The following is a 19,485-nucleotide window of genomic DNA, read 5'->3' on the forward strand; positions in this document are numbered from 1 at the left end:
ACAGAATAAAAAGTAACTATTTCGCAAACAGGAAAAAGTTGATTTGGGAGACAAGCACCATTTTATGTGTGACTAAACCTAAATAAGTACATTATCACAGAAATAAATATCACTACCATCCGTTAATGATTATTTATAATGCAGTATGCTGAGGAATACAAGATTTGTGACATGTAGGGGTGCCTGGGTGGCTCAGTCAGTTAAGCGCCTGCCTTTTGGCTCATGATCCCAGGGTCTTGGGATCCAGTCTGACATTGGGCTCCTTGCTCAGAAGGGAGCCTGCTTCTCCCTCTGCCTGCTGCTCTGCCTTGTGCTCTCTCTCTGTCAAATAAATAAATAAAATCTTTTTAAAAAGATCTGTGACATGTGCTAAAATAGTCCAATTCAGAACAAGGTACGCTAAAGAAAACCTCAGTTGACTCATGATATCAGACTTAGACCTTTCATGTGACCTAAAGAAAAAGAAATGCTACTTCACCTAAAATATGCAACACTCCAGCAAATACCTAGTTACACGTGTGGGGTCCAGGAACCAGCATTTGGGGGTGGGGGGGAGAACCAATGGCTCAGATGCTTCTCGCTAAGTCCTCACACAAACTTGGTATATCATTTTCTCCCCTGAGAAAACGGAGGCGATCTAGATAAGGTAAACTGTCAGAAAAGTAACAAATAGAAGTCCAGCACTTTAAAGCCTATTTCTTCTACCGTCACATAATGTATCCAAATATTCTTCTCCAGCTGTTTCATATAGGCAGTTAAACTATAAGCTCAGTTAAACTGTAAGCTCCTTGAGAAAGGGGGAAAGTTTCACAAATTTCATTTATGTCTTTCATTAGCTTAGCAAGACTACGATAGATCCTTAAACACTTGTTGAGTTAAACCTCTTTTGGTTTAGACTATTCTCCTGGGACATGCCCTTGTTGTAAAAACGAAAGAAACTAGCCAACAAATGACACAACTCTTAAGACAGCCCGATTCTAACTTTATTCCTTCACACTCGGAACTGAAAAAGTTTAAGTACACCCATATCCGGAGACTACCACTAAAGGAGTTTGGAAACGCAAATATCACGAAGCAAACACTTAAGAACGGATTCACACGTTCCCCTACCACGCCCCCGTCATCCAGGCACTATCCTAAAGAAAGGAAACCTCTAGTCTTCCGGTGAGGTGTTAAAGAACCATAACCACGCCCCCATTCTAGTCCATCATAACTTGTTTTCTATCCCTACCCAGACCCCCGACCCCAAGACCAAACCCCTGGATTAATAAAAGTCTCTGACCTGCAGCGAAGTGCAGGGGAGAAGACTTCCGGCCGGCCATGTCCTTAGCATTCACGTTTGCCGCGTCCACCAGCCTCTTTACCCGGGACACGTCCCCATTGCGACAGGCCTCCAACAGTTCCCGTAGGGCCCCGCTCACTGCTGGGACCCCTGGCCCAGGTCCCGCTGCCCCAGGCCCCAATGTTGCTGTGGTGCTAACTCCTGCCGCCTCGGGGCTCTCCGCCAAGCTCGATCCAGGGGAGGATGGAGAGGAAGATGAGGAAGAAGTCGGGGAAGAAGAGGACGACGGTGAATTGTTACTGCCACCGCCGGCTGGGTTGGGAGCGACCCCGACGGCAGATGAAGCGGAAACCGCCGGCGCCACGGGAGCGGCGGCGACGGTACAGATTGTGCTGGTGGTACTGCAACAGCTGGTACTGTCAACCGGGTCCGGGGATCGAGGCCTGTCGGGCGGATCCCGACTGCCATCCCCCTCCGGCAGCGCTAGGCCGTGCCGCGGGGAGGCGAAGGGGGCCAGGCCACCCGCCGTTGGGGAAGCTGGGGTGGTCCCCGGGGCCAGGCCGGGGCTGAGTGGGGGGGGAGGTGGTGGCGGCGGCGCCGAAGCCCCTGGGGCGGGCTGGAGCTGTTGTTGATGATGGTGGTGATGATGCTGAGAGCGACGCGACGCCGCCATCTTCGGACTCCCCCAGCACTGTCACTGCGGCAACGGCCCCACCGCCCGCCCTCACTTCCGACCGCTAAGCCAATTAGCATCCAGCGCACAGGAAATGATGCTAGGCGGAGTGGGAGGGGCCAGAGAGAAGGAGGGAAGTATTGGGAGCTCAAAGAACAACCACGGAAGGGGGCGTGGCTTTGTGCCTGAGGGGCGGGCTTTGTGACGCCTTGGCGGGCCGGCTGCGGAGGTTTGAAAGTTGGAACCGACCACTCCCTAAATGGGGCACTTTTCCTCCTTTCTCTCAGGGAGCTTACCTTGCCCGGTTCCGTTCTGTTGCCAAGTCACCTTCAGTCTTCCTTGTCTTACTCCAGAGCGTCTCCTGAGGTGTAACTCAATGCAAGAAGGGTACGTTTATCATGTCCCACGTGGCCTCGTCTAAGAAATAAAACAAAGTGTCACTCACAGAATTTTTAGCAGAATTAAATGAACTAATGTATAGAAATCGCTCTGACCATTAGTAAAACATAACCATATTTAGCCCCTTGGTGATTTTTAAATATGGGGTCTGGCCCCCTGCGGCCCGTTACTCCCTTGGTCTCTACGTCCGTTCTTGGAAGTATCCTGGCTCCATCCACTTTGTTAATAGTCCCATAAAAATAAGGGTTCCGATTGCCAGGATTGGAATTCAAACTCCTTTTTTCCAGCTGTATAAATTTGGGCAAGCTGTTGAACCATTCTGTGTCTCACGTTCTCCCCTGCCAAACTGATTGAATCGTTCAGTGATTGTTAACTATTAAAGCTACGATCTTTTTTCTCTTCTGTTCTCTCTACTTTTATATCCCACCTTAAGTGTGACTCAAAAAATTATGAATGTTTTCCTTTTGAATTCTTTCCAGCTGAACCTCTCCTCTCTCCCTCCCAAACTAAGATAAAAATGTAACTACTCTGCATCACCCACCTTCAGATGACTTTCTTCAGCAACTCCTTTTTCTCTCTTTCCTCTGCCTGTACCTACTTTTATGGCCTTCCATCAAAAGAGATGTGTCATGAGAGACTATGGACTCTGAAAAACAATCTGAGGGGTTTGAAGTGGCGTGGGGCGGGGGTGGGAGGTTGGGGTGCCAGGTGGTGGGTATTACAGAGGGCACAGATTGCATGGAGCACTGGGTGTGGTGAAAAAATAATGAATACTGTTTTTCTGAAAATAAATAAATTGAAAAAAAAAAAAAGAAAAAGAGATGTGTCCGTGCATGGGATAATCTCGGGTGGTCTCCGTTTCCTGCCTCCTATTTAATAGTAAACGAGGCATTGTGGTAGTTTAGAGAAACGGCCTTCTTCCAGTAGAGGGGACGTGAATGGAGACTGTCTTAAGAAAAAACAAGGTTTACATGGGTCAAATAGAAATTTGTCTCTACAGTGTATTAAACCCAAGTGACAAATCGTTCTTTTGTTTATTTTTTAAAAGATTTTATTTATTTATTTGACAGAGACACAGCAAGAGAGGGAACACAAGCAGGGGGAGTGGGAGAGGGAGAAGTAGGCTTCCTGCTGAGCAGAGAAGCCCATATAGGGCTACATTCAGGGCCGTGGGGATCATGACCTGAGAGGGAGGCAGACATTTAACGACTGAGCCGCCCAGGTGCCCCCAAATCGTTCTTTTATATGTTCAGTATTAAAGGTAATTACTGTGGGGACGCCTGGGTGGCTCAGTTGGTTGGACGACTGCCTTCGGCTCAGGTCATGATCCTGGAGTCCCGGGATTGAGTCCCGCATCGGGCTCCCAGCTCCATGGGGAGTCTGCTTCTCTCTCTGACCTTCTCCTCGTTCATGCTCTCTCTCACTGTCTCTCTCTCAAGTAAATAAATAAAATCTTAAAAAAAAAAAGAAATTTATAAAGGTAATTACTGTGATGTTAATATTCTCACCTAAATAAATAAGTAGGTTTATTTAGGACTACCATGTACATAAAACAAGGTCAGGAATGTAATTAATATTATGAGTGACATTTGTTTTTTTTTTTTTCTAAAGATTTTATTTATTTGATAGAGAGAAATCACAAGTAGACGGAGAGGCAGACAGAGAGAGAGAGGGGAAGCAGGCTCCCTGCTGAGCAGAGAGCCCGATGCGGGACTCGACCCCGGGACCCTGAGATCATGACCTGAGCCGAAGGCAGCGGCTTAACCCACTGAGCCACCCAGGTGCCCCCTATGAGTGACATTTGTTATCAATCTGGGATTTCAGATTATAACTTTAACCAATATTCGTCTGTTTCATAAATTTGTACCGTTGTTTAAAATACATGGTTGAATAGGAAAACCTCCATCAGTACAATTAAAATCTGTCACAATACACATTCTTCTGGTTTTGAATCTTAAGTTAATGCACAGAACAGGATAGCATTGAGAAGTGTATTATGTATTATCAACATAATACATTAGATGCCCCTAACTCACCTTGTGCCCCTTGACTATGGCCATCTCCCTGAATGAGAAATATCCCACCTGGTCCCCTGATGGCCAATTATGAGAAGCTGTCATATTTACCCTAATTCAAATGTATCTACTGCATCTGTTTATCAATACAAATAAATAAGAAAATTTCTGGGGGATAAAGATTAAAAGTCCAGATTGCCTGAAACTATTCTACTGGTAAACATCTGAACATGCGTTCGATCAATTGGAAATTGCTTTTTCCCCCTCCAGTGGAAAGTAGTAAATGTACTTTACATTAAGTATTTATAAGGTTTAGGTTTATATGGACTAATACTGAGCTCTAAACAGGAAAGGGCTGAGATCATTACTTAATCTTTTACAGCTAAACGCAATTCCATGAGGAATGTACTGTGCCCTAATGAAAAGAACAAAGCTTGAAGTCAGATGAGCTTGAATCATATCTCTGACCATTACTAGTTGGTTAATCTTAGTAAATATGCTTCAGCTCTGTCATTCTAAAATTCTGATTTTATCGTAGCATTGTCATGAGGATTAGAAGACCTGGGTGTTTTATAAGTCCTTCTGGAGTGTTAGTTTCATTCTTTTATGAGGCATACATCAGATGTTAATAGGAATTCATAACCACTACAACATCCTTTCTGACAAAGACAGCAACTGGGAATAAAATATCCAACATTTTACACATAGCAGAAATCTTAAGCAAAGAAAGATCAGGTTTAATTGTTTCCTCATCTGAAAATTCAAGATTTTGTACAGGCCCTGACTATCTCCAAGAATTGTTGAGGATCATAGTCATGTGACATCTTGCCATTTTCAAAAATATTTTCAGAAAAATCATGTCCATGTGGTATAAAAACGTGAGCACACAGCTCTCTCGTGAGCCATACTGTTGACACGAAAGAGCCACCAACTCAAAGGGCACTTGCCTTCTGGGCTGTGATGTAATGTTTGTTTTTCCCCATGGAGATCATATGAACGCACTTTGTAAGTTACACAGTCATTAACTTGCAGTGTCCATAGTTCAGCTAGACTTGGTGTGGTTATTCCATCCATGTACTTCTCATTAGTCTGCCCCAGATCCAAGTTCACCGGTTAGCAGTATCTCAGATCTGCTAAATCCACTTTTTCTTCCTTGCTCTGAGCAAAGCCTTCTCTGCAAATTCACGAGAACAGGCTAGAGCTTAGCTGAGGCAGTGCCATTTCCTCACCTTGGCCTTAGAAGATAAGTTTATTCTCGTGCCAGAAATGCCCTTTGTGCCAATGGCCCAGATTTCTCTCTCTGAAGGTGGTACAGAGCCAAGAGAAATTTTAGATGAATTTCCATCTGGAAACCTAGGAGAATATTTTCTTGAAAAGTCATAGATGGGCAAAACTTACAACAGCTGCAATCATGCTAGCCATATTGTATCTGAGGATGTTTAATTAAAATAAAAGGCTTAATAACTTATTACAATGTAAGAAAAGTACAGTAATTTAAAGATCCCTATACACTAGTTTATTAGCATTTTCAGTTGCTTTTTAAGATACCTCTTATGTAGCCGAGTCTGGCCTCTGATAGCTCTGATTTTCTCCAGGTATGGTCTGTATACTTGGCAGTAGTCACTTCAGTGTGAAGTATCAGTTCTAGGAAAAGAGAGTTAAGAATGTGGACTCTGGGGGCGCCTGGATGGCTCAGTGGGTTAAAGCCTCTGCCTTCGGCTCAGGTCATGATCCCAGGGTCCTGGGATCCGGCCCTGCATCGGGTTCTCTGCTAGGCGGGGAGCCTGCTTCCCCCTCCCTCTCTCTGCCTGCCTCTCTGCCTACTCGTGGTCTGTCTGTCAAATAAATAAATAAAATCTTAAAAAAAAAAAAAAAAAGAATGTGGTCTCTGCATTTAGACTGCATGGACATAAATCCTGGCTTTGTCACTAACTAGCTATGTGTGATTAAAGGATGCCACAACTTGCATTTTGACAGAGATAAATCAAAACTTACTTGCTATGCTTTAAAAAAATGGTAAACAAGCTTTCCCACCAAAATATTCTTATAAGCATTTTTTACAAAAGCAAAGAAAATCATATATATATGTAGATATACACTCCATTACAGATTAGCATATGGCTTCATCCCTCAAAAGAGTTTACAAATACCTGCTATCCCCCAAAGTCATAAGCAAGTTTAGAAAAGTTCCAGGGGTACCTGAGTGGCTCATTGGGTTAAGCCTCTGCCTTCGGCTCAGGTCATGATCTCAGGGTCCCGGGGTCATTCAGCCATGAAAAAGAGTGAACTCTTGCCATTTGCAACAATGTAGATGGATCCAGAAGGTATAATGCTGAGTGAAATAAGACAGTCAGGGAAAGAAAAATACCATGTGATTTCACCCATACGTGGAATTTAAGAAACAAAGCTAAAGAACAAAGAAAAAAGAGATAAATGAAAAACCAGACTGGTAACTATAGAGAACAAACTGGTGGTTACCAGAGGGGAGGTAGGGGCATGGGTAAAACAGGTGAAGGAGATTGAATATACTTATCTCGATGGACACTGAGCAACGTCTAGAGTTGTTGGCTCACTATGCTCTATACCCTAAAATAACACTGTATGTTAATGATACTAAAATTTTAAAAAATGTTTTGAAGTCCTGGAAAGTTAAAAAAAAAAAAAAAGTTGGGTCTTATTATCATCAAGAACTAAGGAAGGCCTCTGGGAATGGGATATTAAAGGTTATGTGGAAAATATGACTAGTTTTGCCTATCTGATAACATGGAGGTTTCTTTTCACCCAGTAAATGATTTCCAGTCTCTTGCACCTACTTCTTTTGCTTTACAGTGTCTTTTTTTTTTTTAAGATTTTATTTATTTATTTGACAGACAGAGATCACAAGTAGGCAGAGAGGCAGACGGAAAGAGAGGAAGGGAAGCAGGCTCCAGAGAGCCTGATGCAGGGCTCGATCCCAGGACCCCGGGATCATGACCTGAGCCAAAGGCAGAGGCTTTAACCCATTGAGCCACCCAGGCGCCCCTTGTCTTTAAGGAAGATCTAGTAAGCCTGGAAGCTGAAAGGGCCTCTTCTATTTGGGAAAATGCAAATACAATCTCTTCTGGCTGCCACGGGGGTGGCAAGAATAGGATGAAGTTTGCATAGTTGCTGCCACTTGGTATTACAAGAGGGCAATTATTCCCTAGTGTTTCTTTTTATTAGTGGGTGGCTCAGTGGGTTGGGCTTCTGCCTTCAGCTCATTGTCGTGGTCTCGGGGTCCTGGGATTGAGCTCTGCATCGGGCTCTCTGCTTGGCAGAGAGCCTGCTTCCTCCTCTCTCTCTGCCTGCCTCTCTGCCTACTTGTGATCTCTCTGTCAAATACATAAAATCTTCACAAAAAAAAAAAAAAAGAAGAAGAAGAAGATCAGGATTTTGTTTTTAGACATGTTAAGTTTAAAATTACTGTTAGACATTCAAGTCTAGGCTTGGGTGTTGGGTGTATGATTCTGGAATTCAGGGGAGAGGTCATAGTGAAGATGTAAACTGGGAGACATCAGCACATAAACAATTTTTAGAACCATAAAGCTAGATGATATCACCAAAGAATCCCTATAGCTAGAGAAGAAGTCCAAGGGTGATCCTTGAGGCATTCCAATTCCACTTCTGGGAAGGAATAGCCAAAGGGAAAAAGTAAAACAGGTAGAGTGTAGATTCTAGAAATCAATGAAGAAAGTGATTCAAGGATGCACAGTAGATTAAATTAAACACCCCATTCTTCACCCCTCCCTGTGTCCATGCTTTTTGCCATATGACAATGTAAGTATTGCCCCTAAAAATAGAACATATTTACGGGTCCTCTGATTTGGGGCTCAAAGACATGATTTTCTTTGGCCAATAGAATGTTGGTAGAAATGCCAGTGCCAGATCTAGACCTTACAGGCATCCAATGTTTCCACTTGATCTCTTGCAGGAGATAAATGTGACCTGCCTGGTGAGTTCACTGGCCCAAGATAGAATAACCTGTGTAGTAAATCTGAGCCCATCCTGCTGCTGGGTCCCTGGTGAGCCAAGCCTAGATTAGAAGACCCCTCATGTGACCTGCAGATGAATGGGCAAAATAAATGCTTTCAACTACTGAGTTTGGGGGTGGATTTGTTCCACAGCACCATTGTAGCTGCGTAGCAAGGATGACAAGGAAATGGTAGGCAAACTGTGTCAACGATGACTGATAGAAAAGATCAGGATTGAGAACTGACGATGACTGATAGAAAAGATCAGGATTGAGAATTGACGATCAGATGTAGCTACATGGAGGTGCCTGGTGCCCCTGAAGAGTAGTGTTAATTGAAGTGGCGAGATGATGGCTTGAATGGAGCAGGTTCAATGAAGTGTGGGAAAAGAGAGATTGCTGAAAAAGAGTAGAGACAATTTTCAAAATAAACTTCGGGTGCAAAGGAAGGGAGGGAATAAAGCAGCAACCCGAAGGAGGCATGATGTCAAGAGAGGGTTTTTTTAATGGAGGTACTTTGTTTTCCTCTTTTTGTTTTCTATTCTATCACATTTTTCTTAATGAATAGACGATATATCGTTTTTGTAGAATAAGTTTGCAAATATTTTCAGATCTTCCATTAAAGTATTTGAAATATCATTGTGACTTATTCAACCCAATTTCAAATATTTAAATATATTTGCCAACATCCTCTTTTTAAAATAATATCTATTATTATTAAATTATAAATATTATTATTAATAATAGTTCTACTGAGATACACTTCACATTCACATACAATTCACCCATTTAAAGTGTACCAGTCAGTGGTTTTTAGTAGAAAGTAGATAGTAAAATATTGTGCTCCTTAACAGTCACTTAACAGGGTTTTTTTTTTTTTAAGATTTTATTTATTGATCTGATAGACAGAGATCACAAATAGGCAGAGAGGCAGGCAGAAAGAGAGGAGGAAGCAGGCTCCCCGCAGAGTGGAGAGCCCGATGCAGGGCTTGATCCCAGGACTCTGGGATCATGACCTGAGCCGAAGGCAGAGGCTTTAACCCACTGAGCCACCCAGGTACCCCCAAAGAAGGGTTTTTTAAGATGGGAAAAATAAAGTATATTTTTCTGCTGATGAGAGGAATCCTGAAGAGAGGGGAATTCATGATGCAGGAGATACAGCTGAGAATTGCTGGGCAACGTGTCCTTAGATAATTAAAAGGGTTGATTGAGCTCTAGAGGACAATCACGGAGAGTCCATCTTTAGTAACAAAAGAAAAGGCAGCGTAGATGGTCACATGTGCAATGAATGGTTACAGATGGTTGTGGGAGATTGAGAATGACTCTTGACTGCTTCTCGTTTCTCAGTGAAGTAGAAAGCAGGAAAGGCAAAACTTTCTTTGCTTCTCCCAGCATCTCCTTGGCTCAAATTGGGTCCCATGTCCTTTCAGAAGTATGACTTTCTGATTGTTTGTATTTGGAGATGAAGCGTAGTTTAAGGAGATGTGTATGGGTGCCCAGGTGACAAGGTGGAGGGTGATGTTTAGTCTCATAGGTCTTCTTGGCTAGGCTGTGGTGCCAGGGATTTGATCAGACAATAGTCTAGTGTTGCTATGAAGATGTTCTGCAGAAGTTTTCAGCATCTACAGTCAGCTGATTTTAAGTAAAGGAGATTTTCTTCCATTTTTGTGGGTGGGTCTCATCCAAACAGTTGAAAGTTTTCTAAAACAGCCTTAAGCTGGGTGAGAGGGCAGTTTTAACTTTCAAACAAATTTCAGTTTTTATTTTTTTATGATTGGGGGAGGGCTATTTAATCTTATCTGTCCTTTTACATTTGAGAAGGTAGGACCCGCATCTTGTCCAGAATGGATTTCTCTATTACCACATCTTGACTACACCGTTTACTCCCGGCTTTTCCAGTGTGTGTACCAGCCTCAGTACTGGATGGTACTCCACAATGGATGAGTTTCCTTCCCTCGGCACCTTCCTGACATTCCAATTATACAAACTACACATGCAAAGCTGACTTTGAATAGGAATAATTATGGGTATCACAGAGAAGTGAGCGGTTCTTGCTACATAAAGTCATAGGAAGAATGAGCAGGGCTCTGTTCAGTTTCCTGCTGTACCCTCCAGACTCTGGGTCTGGTTCAGCTCTCAGGAAGGAAAGGAGTACTAATAAAATATAGTCCATTGGGAGATCAGCAGGTCTCTGCCCTCTCATATCCTGGAAACTCCTACGCATGATGAAGAATGGTTTCTTTCTCTAGCAATCAAATTTGATCTCTTCATTCAAATTTTTCTCCCAAAATATATGCTAAGTTAAAGTATATATGATCAGAATTATTACAATGGGGCTTCTCTCTTTTTTAATTATTTTTTTATAAACATATAATATATTATTAGCCCCAGGGGTACAGGTCTGTGACTCGTCATGTTTACATACTTCACAGCACTCACCATAGCACATACCCTCCCCAATGTCCATAACCCCACCACCCTCTCCCTACTCCGCCACCTGCCCTGGCAACCCTCAGTTTGTTTTGTGAGATTAAGAGTCTCTTATGGTTTGTCTCCCTCCTGATCCCATCTTGTTTCATTTATTCTTTTCTTACCCCCCAACCCCCCTCCCCACGTTGCATCTCCACTTCCTCATATCAGGGAGATCATATGATAGTTGTCTTTCTCCTATTGACTTATTTCGCTAAGCATGATACCCTCTAGTTCCATCCACGTCATCGCAAATGGCAAGATTTCTTTTCTTTTGATGGCTGCATAGTATTCCATTGTGTATATATACCACATCTTCTTTATCCAGTCATCTGTTGATGGACATCGCTGCTATAAACATTCGGGTGCACGTGTGGGGCTTCTCTCTTTGACAAGAGATTCTGTGCTTTCAAAAATTCAGAGTTCTATACAGAGCTTTAAAGATACAATTTTACAGTCCTTTCTTATATCCCTTTTTTGACTATTCTGCATCTACTTCTGTATCCCCATCCACAGTTAAGAATAAAGTCCTCAAGATGATATGGTCATCTCATTTGCGTTTTGAGTTTGGCAACCAGTCTCTGGTAGGTCTCCTGTAATGTACTCAGATTCTGGAGACTCTGACGTAAGCAGGACTGATGTTCAGCCAATATGCAGAAGTAGGGCTCCATCAACTATTGCTGACTGACCTCTATCTGACTGGTTGGTAACTGGGCCATGAAGGTTGTTAAATATTTTGAATATCATCTCTGCATATGGGTCCTCCGATGCAGAGAGTGGCAAATACATACGACTCTCCTATGTTGAAAGCTCCATAGAATCACATGGTCGATAATAATAGCTCCTTTATTTGTCACAACACTGGAAATGTCACAGACTTTCTATAAATATTAATCAGTCTGTTAGGTGCAGTGTGTATTCATGAAGTACCATCATTGATTCTCAAGATCTCATTAAAAATGATAAGTAGTATTAATAGCATTGATGGAGCTGCCCCCTGGGGGCCCAAAGCCCCTGTGCTTCTAGAGCCAGACAGAAGGCAGTATTCTGTGTTGTGCTCTGCCCAAGATCATACTACAGTCTTCCTTGGGAGAGCTCCATGCCACCCCAAGGACTCCCAACGAGGAGGACTTATGGATGCCAGTGAGCCATATCTTTCTAGCATGTTCCCTCAGCACCTGACTTGGGCAGAATATTTGAACAGCATTTGGCAGTTTGGGCACTATCATTTGGATTTATAGCTCCAGTGCACTTAGACTTGGTTAAAGGGATCTGTTCTGTTATCGCAGTTGGGTTTTATTGGATTCCGTTTCTAGTTTTGTAGAAAAAAAAGCAAAGAAAATGGATGGAATGTGGCTAATGTGGGTAATTATCTTTACGATTCTTGCCACTACAGTACTCTCAAATTCATTCTACCATTTTTCTTTCGGCTCTCTGAGAAACAAAGCTCTTAGGAAGGTGGAACTTATTGAAAATCTTTAGACTTCAGCCAACCCTTTCTAAAGAGCAAGCGCATCATTATGGCTTTTCTCAAGCACTTTCTCAACTTTAATTATACAAAGCTTTTATTGATTTGGCTGCCTTAATATCTTAAGCCTTGATTAACACTGGAAACTTATAATCATCACTATTCAGACCTGGAGAAGGGGAGGAGAGCCAAAGACGACAGCTACCAAGGCTGGCCAGCGTTAGAGCAGGAAGCTTCAGAGTGACAGAGACATGAGTTAAGACAAGGAACCCAGTGGCTCTTGGTAGCAACTGAGAGCACTCAAGGTGCTTCCTGATCATGTCAAGTCAAAACATGTAAATACTGAGAAAGTCAGAGCTTACTAAAGACTAAAAGAACTTCTTTTTTTCAAGGTGGACTGCAATAACACGTAAGAATGCTATCAGTACATTCATTTATCAGGTCCATACTAAAATTCTTCTCAGTGACCCCCCAAAAACGTAGCCTATGGAACTCCTGTGGAACCCACTCAGAGCATCCCACCTCAGTTTCTCTGACTTAAAAGTTTGGGTTCTCCCTATTTTGTTTCCTGCCTTACTGTCCTTAGAATGCCTGGCTTCTAGGTTGCCAGGGATATTAAGATATTACTGACTCAACAGCAGAGACTCTTCCCACTATGATTAATTACAAGTAAGTGCCATGGGAAACAAGCATGTGTAAGAGGATGGTTGAAAAAACCCTTGCTGACAACCACATCTCACTATTATTTCCCCTCATAATGCAAGAGTGTGATACTGAAATATGGTCACATATGTATACCCACGCGTCTACCCTTTCGCTTGCAAAATGATTAAGAAATCCAAGCTTTTCCTAGGTTTCCCCTCTCCAAATACCCTCTAAAACTCCCAGGGAGGCTTAAGCCTTTTAATGAATCAGCCCTCCCTGCCAGCTACTGCCTGCTGGAAGAGTAAGATCTCACAAATGTTGAGAAGAGCAGACTCCACGGTCCTCTGATGTTGAGAAGTCCTGGTCCATTTGTCTTGGGTGTCTCCAGCTGTAGGGCCTCCCAGAAGTCCCTCACCCTCCTGCAGCCAGACTCTGGCGGTCCTACAAAGATGGCCCCTGATTAGGAATCACCGCCTGCTGATGGGCTTGAGTGTAATTATTCAATTTGCAAAATAAACAGTAAAATGTATAAGGTTTGTTAACAGAAACTTTGTCAGCTGTCTTCTGTCTTGACGTCGTTGCATGCTAATATTCTCAAAAGTCGTCCTTAGAGTAACAAGAGGCAAATGTCATGAGGACCCTTATTTTATAGTCTTGGTGGCTTTGTTCCATTCATGGTAAAGCTTTTCTAAATAAAGTAGAAATTATAATATTCACTGCAAAGACATGAAACGTTGCAACTGACAGTAAGTTCAGACGTAATGTTGTCTAAACTCCTAATTTTGTAGCTGAGAAAATAGTTACCTGTCATGTCATATAGCAGTGGTCCACATCTTGAGCCCAGGCATGAAGATACTAGTTCAGAAACCATCTCCCCAAATCTCCAGCCAATCCTATTTTGAAGACAGTATTGAAGAGTCTTTCGTGCTTGAGTTACCCCATTGTTAAAGGAGCATGGCTTTCCAAAATTCACGTTTTGAAGTGGGATGGAGTGATGATGAAGGGGAGAGGTGGGAAGAGATATTCTGGTTCTTTTTTGGATGGCTGATGGTGGTGCCATAATTCTTTCTCAGAATGAATGAAAACTTCCTCGGAGCATTGGCTCCGCTCTCAGCAAACATGCCACTGTATTCATATGATGGCTCACAGTCCACAAGCATGCGCATGTGCATTCTTCTACTTGATAACTGCAACATGCTTGAGAGTGTGATCATATAGCTACGATGTATTTGTAGAAAATAACCTAAAGCCAAAGAAGGTGAATTGACTTGTTTAGGTTTTTTCAGATCATACATGATAGAGCTGGCTTCCAATTCAAGTATTTTGGTTCTGAGTATGGTACTCTTTCTAGTAGAAAGACGTACATCTTTCTTTTTCATACCATATTTGCCCATTGACTGCTACTTTGATCTCAGTCACTTCCCATGCTCTGTACTGTACAACATGGGACATTTCCCAGGTTCCCTTGGTCCTTGGCCCCTTGGGGGGCTCAGTTAGTGGGAGACACTTACAGGAGGCGAAGAGGAAGGGAGAAGCCAGCAGAATTCTCTACCTCTCTAAGCTTACCGGGGCATCCCTGGGCTGTAGTCTCTGCAGCTCTGTCTCCTGCCAGAGAGGCTTTTCTTTATTGGAATGAGATTTGCCCCCTGGGCCTTTGGGCTCTGGCAATATCACCTCCTCCTGTTGGCCCTCCAGCCCCAGGAAAAGTCAATGATTCCCTAATTTCTGGGATGCTTTGTTATGCCTGGGTTATTTTCTCTGTCCCTTCCATAATCTTTGCATTTGATTCCTGATATTAAATTCTCTTCATCTGAAAGACCTACAGCAGATCCTAATGGATAAAATATATGAGTTTCTTTAAAAAAAAAAAAACTGCTTATAAAGGTAACTAGCACCTTCATTGGACAAGCCTTGGCCACAGAGGGAGTTTGCCAGACATTTTATGGGCATGTATTTTGACTCTTGGCTTCAAAGAAACAACCTTAATAGTGCCATTTTTGGTATCCTTGGTTATCGGAAGCTATATGAAATTTACCAAGGTGAAGTTTCCTTCACCTTCCCCCACCTGTCCCGTGTCTGTCCCCAAGAAAGAGATGGGTGTCTTTTGAAATGGGTACCTCAGCCATCAAGGCCTAATGTCAGGTACTTACACCATAGCTGGTGATGTTATGTGCTTATATATTTATTTATGTGCTTATTTGCCACACAATATATATACATATATATTAACATATATAAAATATATTTAAAATTTTTTATTTTTTTTAAATTTTTTATATCTTTTCAGCTTAACAGTATTCATTGTTTTTGCACCACACCCAGTGCTCCATGCAATCCGTGCCCTCTCTAATACCCACCACCTGGTTCCCCCAACCTCCTACCCCCCACCCCTTCAAACCCTTCAGATTGTTTTTCAGAGTCCATAGTCTCTCATAGTTCACCTCCCCTTCCAATTTCCCTCAACTCCCTTCTCCTCTCCATCTCCCCTTGTCCTCCATGCTATTTGTTATGCTCCACAAATAAGCGAAACCATATGATAATTGACTCTCTCTGCTTGACTTATTTCACTCAGCATAATCTCTTCCAGTCCCATCCATGTTGATACAAAAGTTGGGTATTCATCCTTTCTGATGGAGGCATAATACTCCATAGTGTACATGGACCACATCTTCCTTATCCATTTGTCCGTTGAAGGGCATCTTGGTTCTTTCCATAGTTTGGTGACTGTGGCCATTGCTGCTATGAACATAGGGGTACAGATGGCCCTTCTTTTCACTACATCTGTATCTTTGGGGTAAATACCCAGGAGTGCAATGGCAGGGTCATAGGGAAGCTCTATTTTAATTTCTTGAGGAATCTTCACACTGTTTTCCAAAGTGGCTGCACCAACTTGCATTCCCACTAACAGTGTAAGAGCGTTCCCCTTTCTCCACATCCTCTCCAACACATGTTGTTTCCTGTCTTGCTAATTTTGGTCATTCTAACTGGTGTAAGGTGGTATCTCAATGTGGTTTTAATTTGAATCTCCCTGATGGCTAGTGATGATGAGTTGAGGATCACTGTTTTAGATGAGGTTATATACCTCAAGTGATTAAATACCAGCCTCGTTTGTGATATAGAAGTTGGACGAAATTTGCATGGTTCCTGGTTTTAATTACTTCTTAGGTATCAGGCTTTTGATAATTCATCTTCTGTGGATTTTCTGGGGTTTTAATATATTCTCTTGTTCACCATGCAGCAACAGAGGAAGTCAAGGCAGACCTGAAATTTAAAAATCCCAGTACTTTTTCACCTAACACCTTCAACCCCCCCCCCCCCCCCCGCAGAGATTGTTATCTGGATGTGTTGTAACACCCTGGAAATACACATCTTACTAAAAGGGACAGGTTGTTACTACTGACCTAAAGAATTAGGAAACTTGTTTGGATATCAGCATGAACCCTCAAAACTCCTGACCAGTAGAAGTCATTTTATACACATGGCTTTTTTAAAGAATAATTATCTTGAAGAACTCTTGCTTATTAGACTAGGTTGGAAAAATTATCATTGGCCATGTGAATATGTAATTACCATGATTTATTTGTCAAGTACTGAACATAGGTAAATTTCCTGCTCTTTTATTGAATTTGAGAAGTTAATTAGTATGACTATTAAGCAAAACCCAGAGATCATTATATATGAAATATTTCTCTATAATTCTAATAAACTGATTTCAAAATCTATTAGGCTTGAAATTTCACTCAGTAGTCCCCAAACATTTTTCCCTTTGGTTAATGGATCTCTACACTTATCCTTCTCACTGAAAATATACTAGGACTATTTAAAAGGTTTATAACCATTCTTGCTGGACATACATAATTAAGTTTATTTCCTGTGAAAATCTGCGGAAATGTCCTTTGGAATTAATGGAAATGTACAATTTGTCTTATTGTTACTTAGTATTTATGTAGCACTTCATATTTCTAAAGTACTCTGTAATCACTAGTTCCTCTTGAACTATTTTTATGTCATTTATTATGTTCTTTTGATACAATATATGATTTACTTCTGTCATGCCTTTTGATGTATTTCAAGAGAAGAATAGAATGAGATGGGCTTTTATAATATCCTGGGTTGGGGGGTCCCCAAGATCCCCCCCCAGATCTGATGGTTCACTGGGGAGACCCACAGGATTCAATATCTAGCCACACTGACAACTATGATTTATTACACTAAAAGGATGTAAAGCACAATTAGCCAAGGGAAAAGGTGTGTGAGATGAAGTCTGTGGGAGACCAGATGCAGGTTTCCAATGGTCCTCTCCCAGTGGATTGTGCAGAATCCACATAATTCTTCCAACAACAAGTTGTGACAACAAATGTTGTCTATCAAGGAAGCTCATTAGAGACTTACTGCCCGAGGTTTTTACTGAGAGCTGATCACAGAGGCAGTCATTGCCTGGCATGTCCCATATATCCAGACCATGAGAAAGAAAGCAGGCATTCAGCATTGTGATGATTAATTTTATGTGTCAATGTGGTTGGGCCACAGTGCCCAGATACTTGGTCAAACATCTGATGTTTCTGTGAGGGTGTTTTGTTTGAGATTTATGTCCAAACTGGTGGACATTGCGTAAAGCAGACTATTCCCCATAACATTGGTGGGTCTTGTCTAGTCACTTTAAGGCCAGGGCAAAGGACAAAAAGAAAAGACTGACTGCTCCCAAGCAAAAAGAAATTCTGCCAGCAGATGGCCTTTGAACTTGAATTGCAACATTGGCTCTTTCTGGATCTCTGGCCTAATGGTCCACATTGCAGAGATGCAAATTATGGGACTTGCCAGCTTCCATAATCATGGAAGTCAATTCCTTAAAGTAAATCTTTTTTTCTCTCTCTCTTTCTCTGTCTCTATCATATCTCATATCGTACCTCATATATATCTCATATGTATCATATGTTATATCTCTATATATGCATCTATCTCTCTATATATCCTATTGGTTTTGTTTCTCTGTAGAACCGTAATACAAGTATACACCATATTGTTTGTACAGTTGAGACACAGTGAGCCCTTCTGCTTGCATAGTGGTGGGAACACTCCTGAAATATAAATTTCCAGATGCCAGCCCAGGGCTAATCTTGCAGCAGGGCCTTTCCAAGAATAGAAGTTCAGGCCTTCTGGGTTAACTCTTTTCTCATATACCCCCACCTCATATACTATATATAAAAAGAGACCAAAAAAAATGAACAAAAAAGACAAAAAGAAAAGGGTGGGGGAGGTTTTCTTGTCTCTTTGTTGGATCCTTGTAACTGTATACCTTGTTTAAAAACTAGGGGGTGGGGGAGAATTTCTTGTGTCCGCAGGACTGGAGGAACGTTCTGGTTACATACAAAGCCATAAGCCAGCTAGAGCATTCCCTATACTGTCTCGTGTTTCCATTTAGCTTACCGTCAGACAGCATCGTTCAAGTAAAGAAGTTGGTATCAGGCCACTGCCGGGAAAATGGTGGACAGGAAGGAGGGAGAGGAGAAGCCCGAGAAACCACAGCGAGCTGGAGCCGCTGGAGAACCTGAAGAAGAAGTAGAAAAAACTGTCAAAATTAAGACTATTTCTTTCAGTCATGGAGGGGAAAGTTCCAGTCACAGCGCTGAGATGCAATCAGCTGAAGAAGCAGCTGTGGGCCTCCCAACAAAACCTACAAAGATCTCCAAGTTGGGATTTGCCATAGGTAGACGACAAAGCAAACCTCAGCCATATCCATCAAACTTGGATCAAGGAAGCCTAAAAAACTGTTCCAACGCTTGCTCCAAAAAACGTTTCAGTTGCAGCAGCTTTTAATGAAGATGAAGCTAGTGAGCCAGAGGAAATGTCTCCAGAAGCAAAGATAAGGATGACAAATATTGGAAGGGATACACCCACGTCAGCAGCACCAAACTCCTTCAGTAAAGGAAAGCAGGATTTTCCTGATAACCGGAAGCTCTGAGGGCAAAATATAAAATCTCGCCTTGAAAATGTCCATGACCAAGACAATGAAATGATGTGTTTTGAAATTGGGGTGTCTGGTGGGTGTAAAGTTAAAAGGGAACAATTTCCTTTTTTAAAGAATGGTATAAGTCTATCTTCGGAGCTTGAGGGGTAGGCTAATAAATGAGGGTTGAAATTAGAAGTAATTTGTGTTTAATATTTAATAAACAGATTTCAAGACATTTGCCAATTTTGTAGTTTCGTGTGGTTCTTTCCAAAGGTTACAGAATAATGGGGGAAAAAAATCAAAAATGGTAAAAAGCGAAAAAAAGAAGTTGGTGTTAAAAAGGGTTGATCCAATTTGGTAGTCTTCAGATCTGAGCTGCTCACAGTCTCTGTCCTGTGATTTTTTTCAACAGATAGCATAACTTTTCTTTTACCTTCGCAGGAAATTCCATGCTTGAATGTGCCCTGAGTGATGAAGCATGACAAGAACTAGCACCCAGTAGCCGTCCGAATAAAAATGGTTTGACAGCCGGTCCTCCAGGGGCTTGCCCCTCTCCCGCAAACCATCAGCAACTGAAGATACTCCTGGGATACTGG

At 42.2% G+C, this 19,485-nt stretch overlaps 1 protein-coding gene and 1 pseudogene across 1 annotated transcript in view; one reads left to right on the plus strand and one right to left on the minus strand.

The window, feature by feature from the left end:
• TNKS (tankyrase) overlaps positions 1–2,014 on the minus strand; it is a 207,911-nt gene extending 205,897 nt beyond the window's left edge. The window contains exon 1 of the mRNA XM_004757809.3: positions 1,283–2,014. Coding sequence (XP_004757866.1) covers positions 1,283–1,955 — 673 coding nt within the window. The 5' untranslated portion in view covers positions 1,956–2,014. The remainder of the gene's footprint in view (positions 1–1,282) is intronic.
• Positions 1,577–19,322, plus strand: LOC101689044 (annotated as a pseudogene).
• Positions 19,323–19,485: the final 163 nt, after the last annotated feature.

This window comes from Mustela putorius, unplaced genomic scaffold (genome assembly GCF_011764305.1).
Source record: "Mustela putorius furo isolate JIRA1106 unplaced genomic scaffold, ASM1176430v1.1 tig00003932_pilon_pilon_pilon:0A:0A, whole genome shotgun sequence".
Taxonomy (NCBI): Eukaryota; Metazoa; Chordata; class Mammalia; order Carnivora; family Mustelidae; genus Mustela; species Mustela putorius.